Source organism: Diabrotica undecimpunctata, chromosome 6 (genome assembly GCF_040954645.1).
Source record: "Diabrotica undecimpunctata isolate CICGRU chromosome 6, icDiaUnde3, whole genome shotgun sequence".
NCBI classification, from domain to species: Eukaryota; Metazoa; Arthropoda; class Insecta; order Coleoptera; family Chrysomelidae; genus Diabrotica; species Diabrotica undecimpunctata.
Window position 1 is genome coordinate 59,491,466 of NC_092808.1, and position 19,096 is coordinate 59,510,561.

The 19,096-nt window shown below is 32.4% G+C and overlaps 1 protein-coding gene across 4 annotated transcripts in view; it reads left to right on the forward strand.

Annotated features, from left to right (window-relative positions):
* The window catches only part of LOC140443460 (glycerol kinase 3-like), a 106,886-nt gene that overhangs the window by 42,977 nt on the left and 44,813 nt on the right, over window positions 1–19,096 (forward strand). For all 4 annotated transcript variants that reach the window (XM_072534736.1, XM_072534735.1, XM_072534738.1 and 1 more), the window contains 4 exons: window positions 1,832–2,046; window positions 8,371–8,586; window positions 16,155–16,265; window positions 16,323–16,422. In XM_072534736.1, the coding sequence (XP_072390837.1) occupies window positions 1,832–2,046; window positions 8,371–8,586; window positions 16,155–16,265; window positions 16,323–16,422 (642 nt within the window). The remainder of the gene's footprint in view (window positions 1–1,831; window positions 2,047–8,370; window positions 8,587–16,154; window positions 16,266–16,322; window positions 16,423–19,096) is intronic.

Here is a 19,096-nt window from a genome sequence, read left to right on the forward strand (position 1 = left end):
TTGGCATTAAATTTTTTAAGTGAATACTTCTTATCGCACGGTATGATGTTTTTGCACGGGCCCGAAATAATATTTAGCGTGACTCGAAATATCGAGACGCGTGCAGTAACCGGGCTATTAGCACTCCGAACCAATCGTGTAGTCGGTTCATTGATACCATAATTAGTGTGGTGAATTTGCACTGAAAATATTTCCGAGTTTCTGTTGTTTCTACTAGGTACTTTAAGACTAACGAGTGATAACAATTGAGGACAATATATATTAACAATAATGTGTTTGTGCAGGAAACATAAATTTAAAATGTCCTCCTTGACTCAAATGTTGGCAAATCAAGACGGTCTCTTACCCACCGATAGTCATATTCCTGTCTTCAGTATCGACTCCTAAAAGCTGCTATCCTTAAAAATTTATTTTGGGCCCTTTCAATCTGTTCAATGTAGCAGTTGTATGATGCGGACCATACAACTGATTCATGCTCTATAATTGGCCTAATGAGACTACAATAAAGTATTCTAAATGTGAACAGAGACAGGCCTACAGATGTGCGTTGGGTAAATCCCAGTACTTTCATCGCCCTGTTTGTTACCTGATTAATATGGCTTGAGAATAAAAGTTTGGTGCCTAACCAGATTTCTAAGTCGATATTTCATTTTTAGAGGCTAATGGCAAGTTATTTATAGAGTAAAAACATCATTCCAGGATTGAATTTTTCTTAACAGTTTTACATCGTCAGCAAACATAAGAACACTACAATTTTTGATTTTTTGTACTAAATTCACCAGAGACAAGCAAAATAAAACAGAACCACAATGGGAGCCTTACGGCACCCCTGTTGGTACCGTTATTTCAATTGAGGTATTACTCCCAATTTATCTGTCTGCCTACGGTCACTAATAAATTCCGAAATCCATTGATGAGAAGTAGACTGATAAGAAATATTCTGCGGAATATTAGCAAAGTCCTTGATATTTAAGCCAACCCTGTCATTATAGACCGTTCTAGATGGCAAATATTTGTTTTGCTTTTAATGCACGGCCAAAAAGATTTTGGATTATAGGAAATGTTGTTTTGTATCCTATCCAAATACCATTTCAGAAAACCTCATTTTAAATCCATTTGCCTTTTGTACTTGATCTCCAATTTCTCTCACCAGGTCTCCATAGCTAGACAGTTTAATCTCAATTTTTCTGACAACATCTATTTCTTATTTACATCTGGATGGTTCTTTACTGATTACTATCGGTATTTTGGTTTTCTGAGTTGAAATCTTCATATTAAATGATTAATATTGCGTCTTCTACGTAATCGATTGTTTTAATTTCTTTGTTTTCCATTCCTTTCTTTTTCTATATCCAAGGGAATTTGGTCAATTGAACCTAATCTTCATTTTCTTGTAGGACGTAGGAATTGCTAGTAAGTAAGAGTTCTTGAATTTGATGCATTTTTAAGAGACTTCATCTTTATTTTTTTTTCATATTGCTACAGACACACCCTTTTTGTTCTTTGGTCCTTTTTACTCCGCTGTAGTAATGAACATAGTCTTCTATTATTTCGATTTCTTGACCCTTTTTCTTTATTTCAGTAAGTACCGTTATATCCATTTTCCATTGTTTCTTGGTATTTATTGTTTATACTCTGTACATTCCAACATCCTATATTCATTGTCCGTTTTCGCTGTTAAGTTCGTTTCCGTCCGGTATCCAAAGCTTTGTATTGGGATTATTATATTTTTGTTTTCCAGGTGCCGGGGAGCTAACCCAATGACCTAATAGTCCTCCTTTCTCAACCGGGCCTGGGACCGGCTAATTTTAGTAAATATTTTTGTTTTCAGTATGGATGGATATTAGAACGTCTAGTACAGTAGATGAAATATTACAAAATGGTAAGCGGCGACAAGATTTTCTTCAAAATATATGTGGTCTTCCTGTTAGTACATATTTTAGTGCTCTTAAAATTAAATGGATGATGGATAATGTTCCGGGAGTTAAGAAAGCAATAGATGAAGATAGGTGTTTGTTTGGAAATATTGATACATGGTTAATATGGGTAAGTTATCAAACCTATAATTGTTGATTTTTTTTCTATTTTACAAATCTTTATAATAAATAGTGTACTTTGTATGAGAGAGATGTTTATATATGTATGTAAACATTTTATTTAAATATACTTTAGCCGAAATAGCATTTATTTCAAAAGATCAAGATAGTATGTCATATCATATCGTCAAGATAATATGCTTTTTAACCAGATTGCAATATCACCCCTGATACCTGTGTGTCAATAATTGGCCGCTATAAAAATCATACAATAGTGAATGATACACACTGTGTGTCTTTCACAGTTCAGAGGTTTTCAAACTTCAGACTGTTATGTTATTATTAATCTAATTTATTGTAAGAATTATATAATTTATCTACGTGCATTACATTTTAAAAACTCGACGCGATGTTCAAAAACTAACTGTTCTGTTTTCAACAAAATTCCTTCTTTAAATATAAAATGCCGTTATTCTCGAAGTGGCGGCGATCCCCCATCGAAGAGCGGAGAAAGTCACCCATGCTGGTTTTATTCGGCCTGCCTCTGGAAATTTCGAATCGTGGGTGACTCATCAGAATTCCGGTAAACAGGTCTTTCAACTGAGCGCCGAAATTACTAGAAATAGAAAAGAATAAGTAATAATATATGTTTACAGTTTTGAGTCATATGACACGTCATTATCTATCGTAACAAGACAGAAAAGAATTTATGTAATTATTATTTATATATAACTTCAATATCATTTAATAGATCATTGTTTTTATCAACACTCAAACTGTGTAATTCAAACGCAACTTCACTTTGTTTGTGAATTCCCATTATATTGTTTATCAACAACTGATTTATTGATAACGACTTTGTTGTTGCTATTACTGAAGTACACAAGTACAAGAGGTAACCTGAAACGGTAAACACGTTTTTATGGCGTTCTGACAAATATGGAAGGCGAAAATAGTCAAAGAAAACGTCGTCGAAAATATTTTTCGGAAGGTGAAAAAAATATTATATTCAACTTATATTGTGGACTACGTAAAAGGAATGAAAATATGTTGGTCAATGACCTTGTTACTAGATGTAGTAATTGGACTAAACTATCTACAAGATGTGTTCACAAAATTCTAAAACAATTCAAAGATAAGACAAGTTGCATAATATGTCTGTTGAAAAAAATGGAAACCATAGGAAGAGAACGCATTCAGCTTAAAGATGATATCAAGTATACTATTCGGAGACAAGGCCATGCTTTCTTTTTTCGAAATGAAATTCTAATATTCAAAAAAAGTCGTAGTCGAAATAAATTCTGACGATTTGATACCCAAAAGATCATGATATGTAATTATTGCGAAGATTAAGGCAAATGAACATTAAATATATGAAAAGAAATAGGAAAAAAATTCTTATAGAAAATATATAATATATATATATATATATATATATATATATATATATATATATATATATATATATATATATATACAGTATTTTAAAACTTTAAAGCTCTCCTATACAGTGTGTCAATTTTAAAACTTACAATGGGCTATATCTCTCGAACAAAAGCGGATATCGAAAAATGCTTGAAACCGTTTCTAGGATAGTAGGGGGGAACTAAAATGACATGAAAGAGAAATCAACCCCCTAGGTCCCACCCACTACAACCAAAAAAGTTTAAATTGCAAACTCCTACTTGTGATACATCATTGAAAGACTATAAAAATGCTATCCAGTGGTATAAATAATAATTAAACAGGGTGAAGCAATAATTACTTGTAAAACTTTGGCTTAAATGGAAAATTTAATGAGGTTTTTGTTGATTCTGTTGATGACTCTAATTATTGTACAGGGTGTTAATATCAGCCGGCTTACTATGACTTTTGTATTTGTAATGTTATCTCCCAGACTATTAGTTTTAATGATAAGTGCTCGTCGGAATTGTTTTTGCTAAATAAAAACTTAATTTGCCGTTTTTGCAAAACATCTGTTTTTTAGGTTCTGTCAAATTCAATAATTTTTGGTTTATTTGAGAATTTTAAATGTCATTAGTTTTCATTATTTGTACGATTGGTACTGTCATTAAGCTGTAGTTGTCTCGATGGTTTACAGTATACCTGAACGCGTGGAGATCATTTTTATATTGTAACGAATTATATTTTGCCTACCATAGGGTAAGATTATGGGGGTAGAAAATTGGGGACAAAAGCAATGGGGGCGAAGATAGGGCAAGTAAAACAATCGTTACTTGTGCAAACGGCACTCAGGGGTTAACTGGAGAGCTGGGGTCGTGGATAAGTAAATGACAAGGGTGTCGGATTGGGGTAACTACCAGAATATGAAACAAAGGGATACTTACATAAATCTCCTGGACAAATGGGCAAATAAAGACAACAAGAAAGGGCTTCTAACAATTTTAAAATAAGGGCGCCGCTTCGAAGAATGAACTTTCTGGATTTAGGAAAAATATTCTAAAATAAAAAATACATAAAGGGTTAGGAGATTTTCTAAAATAAATACAAACAAATGGATCAGAGAAACAAATCAAACGTTTATTTTTGTCTCAAACATACAGTTATCAAAAATACAGATTGTACAAGAAGCATACTAAATAACATAATAACAAAATTAACAAAAACTTACGTGCTTATCTGTTTACAAAGGAGATTGCTACAAAAATTTTTGAAATGGTTCCTAGGTTATTTATTACTATGGCCAAATTAGATTATTAAAAATTAAAGATATCCTTGTTTATGAAAATATCTTAAAATTTAACCTTATATATGAAATATGTTTTCTATATAATAATCAAATTAAAATTGTTTTACAACAACAGCAGATTTAAGCCAAAATGTCATATGTCAACATAACATTGTAAGATAGAATAAATTATGACATTTTGTTGGCCACGCCTCTAACAACATATAAAACTTTAAATATTACAAATTCTTTTATTTTAATGAAAGCAATTATCAATTATCAAAAATAATGTCTATTTAATTTGGAAAAATTAATATGTTAATTGTTACCTTAATTCACAAACTTTGCCATTTAACTTTGAGAAACTTGCTACCATCTCTTTGATTGGAGCTGCAAGGACAAAACTCTTAACTGGAACAAAAAGAAAACCATTTCCATACTCAGGAATGAAGATCTGACGTAGATGGGGTTGGATCAAGCAGGCAAACGACAACAAAGCTGGTGGGACATCCTATATAATCATTTTCAAAATTTCATCAGTTCCGATGTACTGCACAAGTCTTATGGTTGATACTCTGTTCTAAACTGCATTATTGCAAAAGAGTATTATCCAACCTTTCACCGGTCTTAAGACATAACACAAAAAAAAATTAATCGACTCCTGATTCAAAATCGCCCAAACATCTTTCTAGTCTGAAATCTCTTGCTTGCCTCTGCCACCCTTTTCAAATCTAACCTGTTCTCACAACAAAATTTCTTGACAAACCGGGGATTTAGCCTTGAATCAAAACAACTTTTTTAAATTCGTCGAAATAACATGTATTATATTGATTATTTTAACTTCGTAACTCGATTTTTTCTTTGGGGGATTTGAATGTAAATAAAGACAAACAGATTTATGTATATAGTCCAGAAGTTATTAGAAAATTTTTTAATATATAAATATTTCGTAGTTAAAAAAAATTTAAAACTCTACAATATTTGCCTCCCAGGACCAGTGTTATTTACGAACAGTTCAAATATTTCATAACAGGCATACGGACAATACTGTAAGTCACGTGTACGTCCGCGATTTAGTTGAAAAGTTTAGAGAAATGGGATCAATGCAAAATAAAAAAGGGATGCCCCAAGATTATCCAAATTGAGAGGTCCTTGGAAATTTTACAATAGAGCCTACTGCATCAGCATGTCGAGTATCTGCAGTGACAGGACTTTCACATGAGTCGGTTAGAAAGGTGTTGAAATTACATAAGTTTTACCCGTACAAAACACAAATTTTTCAAGAACTAGACGATGATGATCAAGACCGACGAATTGAATTTTATGAATTCATGACTGAAAGAATTCGCGTTGAACCGAGAATGTTAAAAATTTTGTTTCACTGATGAATGTACTTTTATGCCAAATGGTAATGTAAATAAACAAAACTGTCGGTACTGGAATGATGCGAACCGAACTCGATTAAGAGAAGTTTACAATCAATATTCTGAAAAACTGAATGCTTGGGCAGGAATATTAGGCGATGCTACCTAGCTCTAGACGAAGATTTGCTGCACGTCCAACCAGATACCTCCTCACTATGCAGCTCCAGTTCGGCAGTGGTTGGATACTAATTATCCGAACAAATGGATTAGAAGGTGAGGTCCTATTGAGTCGTCACCGACGTCACCAGACTTACCGCCACCTGATTTTTTTCTATGGGGTTACCTCAAGTCAGTTGTTTATAAAACTCAACTTGCGTCACTTGGGGAATTGCGAGAAAGAATTACACAAGCATGTCGCGCTATTACTATAACAACATTTGCTAAAGTTCGTGCAGAATTTGAAAATAGGCTGTATTATTGTTTACAAAACAGCGGGAGCCACTTTGAACATTTACTTAATTGACATTTTTAACAAATTTGTAGTTCATCAAAAATCTCATTAAATTTTCCATTTATGCCAAAGTTTCCCAATTATTGCTTCATTATGTATAATTATTATTTATACCATTAGATAGCATTTTTTATAGTCTTTTCAATTATATATCACAAGTAGGGGTTTGCAGTTTAAACTTTTTTGGTTGTGGTGGGTGGGCCCTAGGGGTTGATGGGGGTGAGTTCTCTTTTATGTCATTTTAGTTCCTCCTTACTATCCTAGAAACGGTTTCAAACATTTTTCGATATCAGCTTTTGTTCGTGAGATATAGCCCATTGTAAGTTTTAAAATTGACACACTGTATAGGAGAGCTTCTAATGTGGCGATTAATTCTGCAGTATATATTGTAAGTTTTTCATTGAAGTTAAAAGATTTTTTAAGGTTATTATGAGAATCAAAAATAGCGCTACCTACTTTCTTGTTGCTCTTTGATGCTTTCGTGAATATATATCGACATCTAGAAAGATACTTTTCTAAATCTGCCTAATTGAAAATATGTATTGTCTAATCCTTGGGTAAAATTTTGAATAGTCTTGGAGAAAAGCACAGTTAATTGGATGGACATTGTAAATATTTATACTATATAATGGATCTATATCTGAAGAGTGTATTTCTTTTAACTTTTTTTCGACTTCCAATAACTTTGGGTAAGATTCGATGTAAACAGTATATTGATTTTTTGGACTACGTCGCTTTTTTGGAACTTAATTTAGCTATAAAATTGGAAGCTAAAATCTAATACAAAGGTAAAACATGGGTATGTGCCTGATAGATCAAGGGCTCGTGAGAGGCCTGTCAATTTTTGAGCAAGTGCCAACAAAGAACAACAGGTGTAAATAACCTCCTTAATTTAATTTAATCCTTAATAAAACTATATAAAATTATAAAAATTTAAAAAAAATTATAGAAATATATATAAAATTAAATAAGATTAAATAAAATTATAAAAAATTACATAGAGTTATAAAAAATTATAAAAGATTACAAAAAATCATAAAAAATTATAAATAATTATAAAAAAATATAAAGCTATTTAATAAAATTAATTAAACTAAACAAAAGTTGATTTTAGTTACTTTATAGTCGTTTATAGATAAGTATTTACAAACGGAAAGTTTTTAATGAAAATTAATTAATATACCATTATTCATGATAATTTTTAGAATATGATGATAATCAAAATGAAACAATTAAGCATAAATACAAGATAATAATGAAAATTTATATGTTGAGTAAATTCTATAGGTATTGTGTTTAACAAATTTTGAAATTACTAAAATCATTAAACAAAATTTTTAAAGAAAAAAATAAAAAAAAAATTAAATTTTAAAGAACTTAAATATACAGTTTTATTATAAAAAATATTAACTATTCAGTAATAAGCAGACATCAAATTTCATTAACCTACATATAGTAACAACGCGCTATGTCGGCATTCCTCAAGTGCCACACTCTTTTATTTTTCGTATCTGTATATCTCTAACTTGTCGCTTCGATGATCTGCTGTTCTTTTCTACTGATTAACGTTGTTATGTTTTATTATATACTTTATCAAGTCCATCATTCTATGACTATTTGACTATATGTGAATAATTAATATATAAGTTGATAAATTATTTATAGTCACAACCTGGCAACAATGTTGACGTTAAAACTCAATTTTCATTTTTTAGAATTTAGTGCCTAGAATTTTGAAACTTTACATAATTATTTTCTCAATTATTTTAGAATCTAACTGGAGGTACTGATTGTGGAATGCACATCACAGATGTTACAAATGCTTCCAGGACAATGTTGATGAATATCGAAACGTTACAATGGGATAAGAAATTATGTGACGTTTTTGGAATTCCAATGAAAATCTTGCCAGAAATTAAAAGTTCCTCGGAAATATACGGAGTTATAGTTATGGACATGAAATTGAGTGGAGTTCCTATTGCTGGAGTAAGAATTTTAAATAAGAAGTTATTAAAGCACTTTCGGGGTATATTTTAAATAAAGTGGGAGACAAACAACATCCTTGCTTTAATCTTTTTGATGTTATAAATCCTGTTGTTATTTGTGTCCCTGCTTTTATCTTTGTTATTGGTTGGTTGTATAGCACTTTGACGGCTTTTATTAATGCTATATTAATATTTGTGCTTTCCATTGATTGCCACAGCTTCTTCAGTTGAACGCTGTCGTAGGCTTTCCGTAGGTCGACGAACAACATATGAATCTCTTGATTCGTTGCCATATTTTTTTCTATTATCTGGGTTAAGGAGAAAATGTGGTCAATAGTGGATCGACCCGTACGAAATCCTGCTTGTTCTTTTGCTTCATAATCTAAGTATTCTCTCTCGATTCGGTTCTTTAACACCTTTCTATATATTCGACTCATAGATCCGGTTACAGCTATTCCTTGGTAATTTTCACAATTATTTTTATCACCCTTTTTATTTCTAGTGCTGAGGTATGATATCTTCCATTCCGTAGGGATTTCGCTTGTGTTTATGCATTCTTGAAAAAGTTGTCGAAGACATTCGTACAATTTGTTCATTCCGTACTTAAACAATTCTCCGGGTATATCTCCTGGTCCGGGTGCTTTGTTCCTCTTCAGCTGTTTACATACATTTTTAATTTCCTCTGTTGTTAATCTTATTGGCGAGCCAACTATTGAAATTCTATCTTGGTTTTGATTTCTATGTTCCTGAAATTCGACTCTATTCTCTACCAAAAGTCCTTTGAAATACTCTTCCCAGTCTTCAGGTTTTATGCTCTGTATTACTTCTTTATTCTTTTCTTTTGTCAATTTTTTTATCAGTTTCCAGCTTTCTGTGCTTCTGGTTCCTCCTAGATAAGTATTTATTCGTTGGCAGTTTCTTTTCCAAGACTCGTTCTTCTTCTTAGAGATTTTCCTTCGTACTTCTGCTTGTTGTTCCTTATATTTTATTTTGTCTTGTAATGATTTAGAACTTAAATATTGTTGGTATAGATATCTTTTACATTTTATTTCTTCCTCTATTTCGTTATCCCACCAGTATGGTTTGTTAACCTTGGGTTTATGTAGTATCCCATTGCTTCAAATGCTGCTTCGTGTAAACAGTTTTTTATATGTTTATATAGCTGGTCGATATTCTTGGGGGCGGGAATTTGTAGCTTCTTATCCAATCTATTTTTAAATAAGTCTTGGGTCCTTTCTTCATCTAGGCTTTTGATGTTGTATCTTCGTTTCCTGTATCTTTTCTGTTGTGTTTATGTCTATGCGTGTTTCTCTCTGTTGTCTTCGGATTGGGAAGTGTATTTTTGAACGTAATAAATAGTGATCGCTACCGCATGTTGCGCTTCTCTGAACTCTTACATCTTGTACTCTTAGTCGGGTTTTTTGTTTTGTTACAATATAATCGATTATTGATTTTATGTTTCGTGTTTCCTGAGTCCATGTATAGCTGTGTATCAGTTTATGTGGAAAGTATCCATTTAAGATTCTGAGTTGATTCTGGTTGCATAAATCTATGAATCTTTCACCATTGTTGTTCGTGATGTCTTCTCCGTATTTTCCTACTATTTCATCCGCATCTTTTCTTCCTACTCTACTGTTAATATCCCTCATTAATATTATTTCCCGCGATTGACTTATTTTCGATATTTCTTCGTGAAACTGTTCAAAAAATGCGTCTTTTACGTTGGCTAGTGCGTCGTTATTTATTGCGTATACGCCCATAATTGTTAGTTTATATCCGTGAAGACACATATTTACTTTCCACAAGGAAACTAAGTTCCTGTATTTGGCTGTATACCATATATTAAAAAAAAAAAATTTTTGAATAAAATCCTTTATAAAAGGTATATAAAAAACCCAGTTGGGCTATGTTAAATTGACAAAACGTTTTCGGAATAAGTATTACATCATCAGTGTCTAGTTAATACATGGATGTAGCCACTAAATATGTGGGTAAAAACCCTTTAAAAATTATTAAATGAAATTTAGTTTACATTATGTCTAATTTACAATTACGATGGTAAAGTTACCGTTGGATTGGTAACATGGCGACATATGACTCTACATTAAGTTGCAAGTCCTGAGACGGTATCCTAAGACTTGCAACTTAATGTAGAGTCATATGTCGCCATGTTACCAATCCAACGGTAACTTTACCATCGTAATTGTAAATTAGACATAATGTAAACTAAATTTCATTTAATAATTTTTAAAGGGTTTTTACCCACATATTAGTGGCTACATCCATGTATTAACTAGACACTGATGATGGAATACTTATTCCGAAAACGTTTTGTCAATTTAACATAGCCCAACTGGGTTTTTTATATACCTTTTATAAAGGATTTTATTCAAAAAATTTTTTTTATATTTACTTTAATCAATCTTTCACTTATGGCTTCCCAGGTCGCTCTGAACTTTCTTGGTCTTCTGTAAATCATTAAAGAAATTCCCTGTTGAGCTCTACATTCTTTTGGTACTCCACTATAGAAATGGTCATATTTTCCTAGATTTTCAGAGCCGGTTCCCTTCTTTTTTGTTTCAGTTATGACTGCTATGTCTATTTTTAGTTCTGTTAATTCATGTAAGACTTCATTGAGTTTTTTTGATATACCTTGAAAATTCCATGTACCAAAAAATCGTGTCCTTTTTCGAAGCTTATGTCGTCTTTGTTGTGCCGTCCTATTCCGAGGCGTGTGATTGGGTTTTTTAACATTTTTATGTTTTTTACAAATACTGGGGAGTTAGCCCAATGCCTTAACCCCCAACCTGGAGGACCAGGGGTTTGGGTTCAGAGTCTCCCTCTCCTAGACGAATTGCGCGATCTACCGCTAACGAGTTTCGTCCACCCTTTGAAAAGTGCTTTAAAAAGATGGAAACAAAAATGCAGGACAATGGGGATACCGCTCACCAATACTATGGTATATACGCTTAACTTTGCAGACGATCAAGTAATAATGGCTCAAGATTATGACGATTTAAACTATATGGCACGAAAATTAATAGAAGAGTATAATATATGGGGTCTAGAAGTAAATAAAAAGAAAACCGAATACCTGTGCATTGGAGCAAAACAAAAAGATCTCATATTAGACGATAACACTACGATAAAGCACTATTTCACAAGATGGAACATTAGACAAAGCCATAAGAGAGAGAAATACGTCAGGGAGAAAAGCCATCACAATGTTAAACACCGTTTTATGGGACCAATCCATCAGCAAAGAAAATAAAAAGAGGATATTTGAGACTATAGTAAAAAGTATCACTTTATACAGCTGTGAGGTATGGCCACTGAAAGAAAGAACACTGTCAACGCTGAAAGCGACGGAAATGGATTTTTGGAGAAGAGCCACAGGAAGATCTAGAAGAGAAAGGATTACCAACGAACGCATTAGAGAAATAATCGGAATCAAACGAACAATCACAGATGACCTAACAACAAAACAACTTATCTGGTTCGGACACATACAAAAATGGACGAACAACGAATGCCAAAAGAAATACTAAAGTGGCAACCAGAAGGAAAGAGAAAACGAGGTAGACCGAGAAAAAGTTGGAGCGAAGGAATAAATAAAGAACTGAGAGAGAGGGCCATAGAAGAAGATCTATGGAACAACCTGTCTAAGTGGCGATTGGAAGTCGGAAAACGGCGGAGAACGTTATAAACCGACAAGTAGTAGTAGTTATTAAAGCATTTATTTAATATATTTGTGTTTGGTAGACATTGAAAAGACTTTTGATATTGTCCAACAAACAAAGCTTAATGCCAGTATTAAAAAACAAACATATTGATCGTCGTGACATAAAAATAAGAACCGACAAAATAACGCAACAGATAGAAAACATAATACATGGTGAAATAAATAGAGATGAAACTAGTAGAGCTGGAAAATCATAGATAGAAACCTATAATTTACATTACATTAGAACTATCGATAGTTTCCCACCTGTAGATGTTAGCTTATGTGCTAATTGACTTCAGTCATAATTATAGGTATGATGTCGAACATTAATATTTTTTTAATTTTTCACAAAGTAAAAACTGATTGAAGGTAATAAAGCAAATGTAAATAAAAACAGTTTAATTAGTAGTAATTTTTAATCCAAAATGAAATTATTGACCAATAATAATTTCTACTATGATTTAAATGTCGCATACAGATCAGTTTTTACTTTTTGTAAAATAAAAAAAAAATTAACGTTCGGCGTCCTACCTATAATTATGACAGAAGTCAACTAGCTCAGAAGCTAGTAATGCATGTAATGTAATGTAAATTATAGGTTTCTATCTATAATTTTCCACTTCTACTAGTACCATTTCAAAATGTATTATGTTTTCTATCTTTTGGAACTACTGTAATCGAACCGCAATACCGATCTATCAAAATTATAGTGAACGAATAGTTAAAGGTAGATTCTCAGATTCAATAAAGAGTATATCGACCAATGGAGAAATGAATAATAGTAATAATGAAGGATAACGACAATAACAATAAGGTCAATTTAGTGTATCTGTGCATGTGCAACATCTGTAATGTAAGCTATGTTCATATGCATCAATAAATCAGCACTTGCAACATTTAACTGGTCATTGAACACACTGTAATAGAGAATACAAATGGTACAAATATTTACCAGATCAAAGAAATCAAGTCCGCATTGAAGTAGCTCATACGTCATTAAAATTAAGAGCGTCCCAGTAGTCTCTTCTTTTTAGAATGGAGGTGTGCACACTAAAATTAAAGCAAAGTGCATCTAAATATATTGACCAGCTTTCAATTTAAGTGTTACAGAAGAATCCTGCGAACATCATGGATGGAAAGACATGGATGGTCAAACGAAAAAAAATTATTCCGTCACTTGATATACATCAATAATGATATACATCCCCTACCCTCATCTGTCAGTCCCCTTAAAAATGAGGAAATTTCAAAGTTCAAACAGCGTCAAGGTAAAATGTCTTATTCGCGTCTACAATTGAATAGAACCAGACATTCCGAAACAAAAGCAGAGGCCCAGTGGAAGAAGAAAAACCAATTGGTAAAACTAACTTGCTTTAAGAAAATACGTCCTAGCACAATATGTCATAAGCACAGGACATAAAATAAACTTAAATAAAACAACCATTCTAGCTAACATTGAAAATAGGACTAACTGTGTAATCAGGGAAGAAGTAGAAAAGTATTCAAAAAATTTAAATACAAGATTCTTAAAGACTCCCAATTACATGGAAACCAATTCTACAGAAAACCGTAGAAATTAAATTGGCGCATAAGATGCCGCATACTCTCATGCGCAGATGACCGATCACAAGAAGCGCAACAAGGTATTTAAGCATACTACACAGCGGATTAATCTATAAATCAGTTCTCCTCGAACTATCGGAAATTATCAATATCGCCTTTGTCGACCAATATGTCTACCTGAGGTTGTTAATAACTAATTTCGGACGATGCACTGACGAAATAAATATAAATGAGCTGATGAATGCTGATGAATCAAGAATAATAGGTTAGATAAAAGGTTCGTAGATTGTATGATAAAATCCCTCGTTTGGCCCGAAGATCAAAGTAATCAATACTAAGTCAACTAATCGCCAAGAAAAGAAGACAAATGTTAGGCTAGTTCGTGAAGATTTTTCTATGAAAAGTCAAAGGTAAAAGGGGTAGGGCAAACTCACACAAGATACGATTATCGCAACCATGGTGTTCCCTTGTCAGAGTGTGCATGAATGACAGAAAAGGACATCGGAAAGAGTAACTCATGAAGTCACGGTATAAAGAAGGGTAAAGATTAAGAAGATAATCTTTATGTGCAGGCTATGTCGACATTGTACCTTTTACATGGTACCTCTCTATTTTTTAAAATACGTCGATGTTTTCACTGGTGAGACATTTTAACAAGGATTTCCCAAATAAAAGTGGTATATTTCAAATACCATTTGGGAGCTACCAAGTCACAAATAAATACTTTTCCAAAAACAATTATACTCCAATCGTCAAAGACGAAAATGCCACTGAACCTCTGAAAATCATACGAACAAGTGGAATTGTTCAGAGAATATTAATTTTTGTGACCACAAAAAAGGTTCAAGGAAGTTTACTACTACTACCCCCAGTTTCCCCCCAAAAATCTACCCTCGTGGGGAGAGGCAAATATGGGGGGGCTCGTAGAAAAAAATGTTTCAAATAAAAATTGTAGCTGAGCAAATCTTGAACAAAAATGTTTTTTACTTTAAATTAGCACTTTTTATTTCAAATAAACCGTTCTCTGTCAGTTACGTGCACGAAATTAATTTTAAATAAAATTTGTATCAACTAGACGGTAAAAATTCGATATCTTTTGATCAGAGTGTCCTATATATAAAAATCAAAATTTAAATATTTAAATAAAAATATTTTGCTGAAAATTAAGGCAGTTTTAATAAAGGTGTTAAATAAACGTTGAGCGTTTTTTGCCATTTCTTATGATTCTCATGAGAGCAATAAAATTTATTACTTTATTAACCAGTCACTATGGAATTTCCATTGTTAGAGTCCAATCTTCAAAGACGATAGCAAGAAATTTCGTTATTGAGTTTTGGCAACAAATATGGAGGCATTTTAAATATGCCTAAAAAACGCTGAATTTAAACTTTTACAATAAAAACGATCTAAAATGTTTAAAATTGCTTCTTTTAGATTACACAAGTACGTTTTACGAACCAACATAACTTCAGCTATAAATTCCACCAGTAGTCTTCGTAAAAGCATTTCCTGTGACGTGCAATCTTTTGTAATGCGAAAGTTTTAATTCTGCAATTTTAGGCATTTTTCAAATGCTTTATATTTTTTCCATAACTCAAAATCGAAATTTCATGTTATAAGTTTTAAAAAATGGGCTCTGAAAATGGAAATTCCACAATGAATGGTTAATAGAACTGATAAATTTTATTGATCTCATGAGAATCGTAAAAAATATCAAAAGTCGCGAATTGTTTATATATTTAACAACTTTTCTAAAAACTGCCTTCATTTTCGGCAAAATACAAAAATTGCATACGAAAGCTGTGCTCTTTACCTTTAAAACGCATTTTTATTTTTATCGATAGGACACTCTGTTAAAGATATCGAATTTTTACCGTCTGTTGATACAAATTTCATTTAAAATTGATTGCGTGCGCTTAATTGACCTTTAAAATCGCCTGTGCTTCAAGCGTTGTTTTCAGAAAACGGTTCGTTATACTCAAAAAGTGCTAATAAACATTTTTATTCAAAATTATCTCAGCTACATTTTTTATTTGAAATATTTTTTTTGCAGTGTAGATTCTTGGTAAATTAGATTTTTCCGTTTTTCCCCCACTACGAGGGGAGTTTTAGGGGGAAGCCCTGGGGTAAACTTGGAAACTTTTTTTCATATTATTTGGGGTGTCAAAATTGACAATTTTAGCAAAATTCAGCTTGTTTGTATGATTTTTAGAGGCCAAATCTCTGACGACAGGACTACAAAATATTTATCCCGATAAACATTTCTAAAATCATTTGTTTAGATTTTAGGTGATCAGCAAGCCGCCCTAGTGGGACAGATGTGTTTGAAGTCAGGCCAAGCGAAAAGTACATATGGTACCGGATGTTTTATACTGTATAACACTGGATATTCTGTGAGTATAGTTTTATAGTATGATATGCTTAAATGAGAGTGACCGTATTTTCTTTAGATAGTGAGATCGAAACATGGATTACTTACTACAGTTGGTTATCAATTTGGAAAAAAAGTAAAACCAGTATATGCCTTAGAAGGATCAGTAGCTATTGCCGGTATGTATTACCCTCCAGCGTTATGTCATCGAGCCACATGCCTTCCTTATCCATCTGATTCAGTTTTATTCTCTATTAGACTAAATAGGTTTCCTATTATTGTATTTCTATATATTATATCGAAGCTTCCAGATTACTTTCTCAAAATCTGCTACGAAATAGTTTTTCCGTAGTAATTTTAGATCGAACGCAACCACATGTGCAGAGTTGTTAGCTTATACAAAGAACTGAACATATAGCTTAATAGGTAAATTCTTGTCATTCAGATTATTCTGTATAAACATCTGTGTTCATTCGATTACATGTAATCAACCTTAACTTAAGAATATCCGTCAGAAAAAATCATAGCATGTGATTCGCCTTTAAAAAGACAACCAGATGCCATAATGACAATAAAATTCTCCTGTTACTAATTCCATAGTAAATCATGAGGAAAAAAGCAGAAAAAAAACCTCATAATAACACCAAATTCTGATTTTATATGTGTTATTTAGAAAACATTAATAACATGTATCCTCGATATGTTACTGACTTACTAATAGTGGTATTTTTCATTTATTAAATTCCTCTTTTAATATGATTAACCAGAGATCCTACTGCATGCTGCCTAGGAATTTGCGCCACAATTGGTCTCACTTAGCATAATTAGTGCCGCTTCTTTGATTTGTCTATTTTTACCATCTGTTTCTTTTAGGACTATACTTGAATCGTTCCATTGAACCCTATGCTCATTTTCCCATGCGTGTTTACATATTTGAGATCTATCCAATTCTCTACTTTTAATATAAGATTGATGTTCACTTATTCTAACATTTAATGGCATTGATGTTTAACCTAATGCAAATTCCTCGCCAGAATGCGGTAGGATTTTTTTAACCATATTAAAAGAAGAAGTTAATAAAAGGAAAATACCACTATTAGTAAGTCAGTAACATATCGAGGATATATATATATATATGTGGCTAAACACCCCTTTAGGGGTTACGCCGCTTACGCTCTCTAGATCTATGTTTTGAGGTAGATCAGTCCTCATGTTCCTTATTTAATTTTCTCAGTTATTTTTCTCCATTGTGTCCTATCTCTGGTTTTTCCTTTCCACTGTCGTATGCCCGCCTTGTTGAGATCATTTACAACTTCTTGTAACCATGTAGATCTTGGTCTTCCACGTCTTCTTTTGCCAGCTGGTGTCCATTCCAATATTGAGAATATCGTCGTAGTTGATCCTGATCTCCATACGTGTCCTAGCCATTTTGCTCTTTGTTGTTTTATTTTACACACTATATCTTCCTTAATTTCTTCCAGTAGCTCAAGGTTCGTTCTTTGTCTAAATTCATTTTCATTTATTTTTATTGGTCCCAGTATTGCTCTTAGTATTTTTCTTTCTTGTATTCTAAGGTTTTCCTCTTGTTTTTTTGTCATGCTGAGGGTTTCGGCTGCATACATCATCGTCGGTCGAATTATTGTTTTGTATACCTTCATTTTCGATTTCTTACTCAATAGTTTATTTTTTAGTAATTTCTTATTTGCATGGAAGGTCTTATTTGCTGTAATAATCCTTTCTTTGATTTCTGTTTCTCTTTCTCCATTGTTTGTTATTAATATTCCCAAGTACTTAAATTTTTCGACTTCTTCAAAAATGTATTCGCCTAGTCTAACCTTTTTGTTTTCGAAGTTTTTATCAAATCTCATTATTTTTGTTTTTTCTTGGTTTATTTTTAATCCCATTACTTTTCCTTCTGTTACCATTTCATTTAACATTTTTTCCATTGTTTTTCTATTTTTTGTTATTAGCACAATATCGTCAGCGTATGCTATTATTTGTCCTTCTCTAGTTCTAAGGGTACCTTTGTTTATTTTCCTGACGATGTATTCCAGGGCAAGATTAAACAGGGTTGCTGATAACGAATCTCCTTGTCTAACCCCTTTATTTATGACAAATTCTTCTGTGTCTCCTACTTGAGTTTTTATACTCACTACAGTTCTACTCATTGTCATTTTTATTAATCGTCTTAATTTGTTTTGTATTCCCATTTCTTTCAGAGCTACCATTAATTTTGATCTTTTTATTGTATCAAATGCTTGCTGAAAATCTATAAAAAGCAGTTCAATTTCTATTTTATATCCATGAGCTTTTTCCATAATTTGTTTAACTGTATGTATGGCATCTGTTGTAGACTTTCCCTTAATAAATCCGCATTGATAGTGTCCTATGATATTCGTCATAGCGTTGGTCAGTCTTCGATGTATTAAGGTCGACATAATTTTATATGCTGTGTTTAATAGCGTCAGTCCTCTGTAGTTATTACACATTTGTTGGTCTCCTTTTTTATGAATCGTGATAATTTGTCCTTTGTTCCATTCTTCCGGCATTTTTTCTTCGTCCCATATGTCTTTTATTAAATTGTACAGTTTTTCTTTTAATTCTTCACCACCATATTTTATAAGTTCCATATTGATCCCGTCTGATCCTGAAGATTTACCATTACGGCTGCTATTTATAATTTCCTCAACTTCCTCTTTTGTTGGTCTTTCTAGCTGGTTTCCTAACATCATTGTCTCTTCTTCTACGTTTTCATTTAGGTCTTGATCTTCTTGCTCTGTTAATAATTCTTTAAAATAGTGAGTCCAAATTTCTTTATACTCTTCATCATTTTCTGATACTTTTCCATTTTTA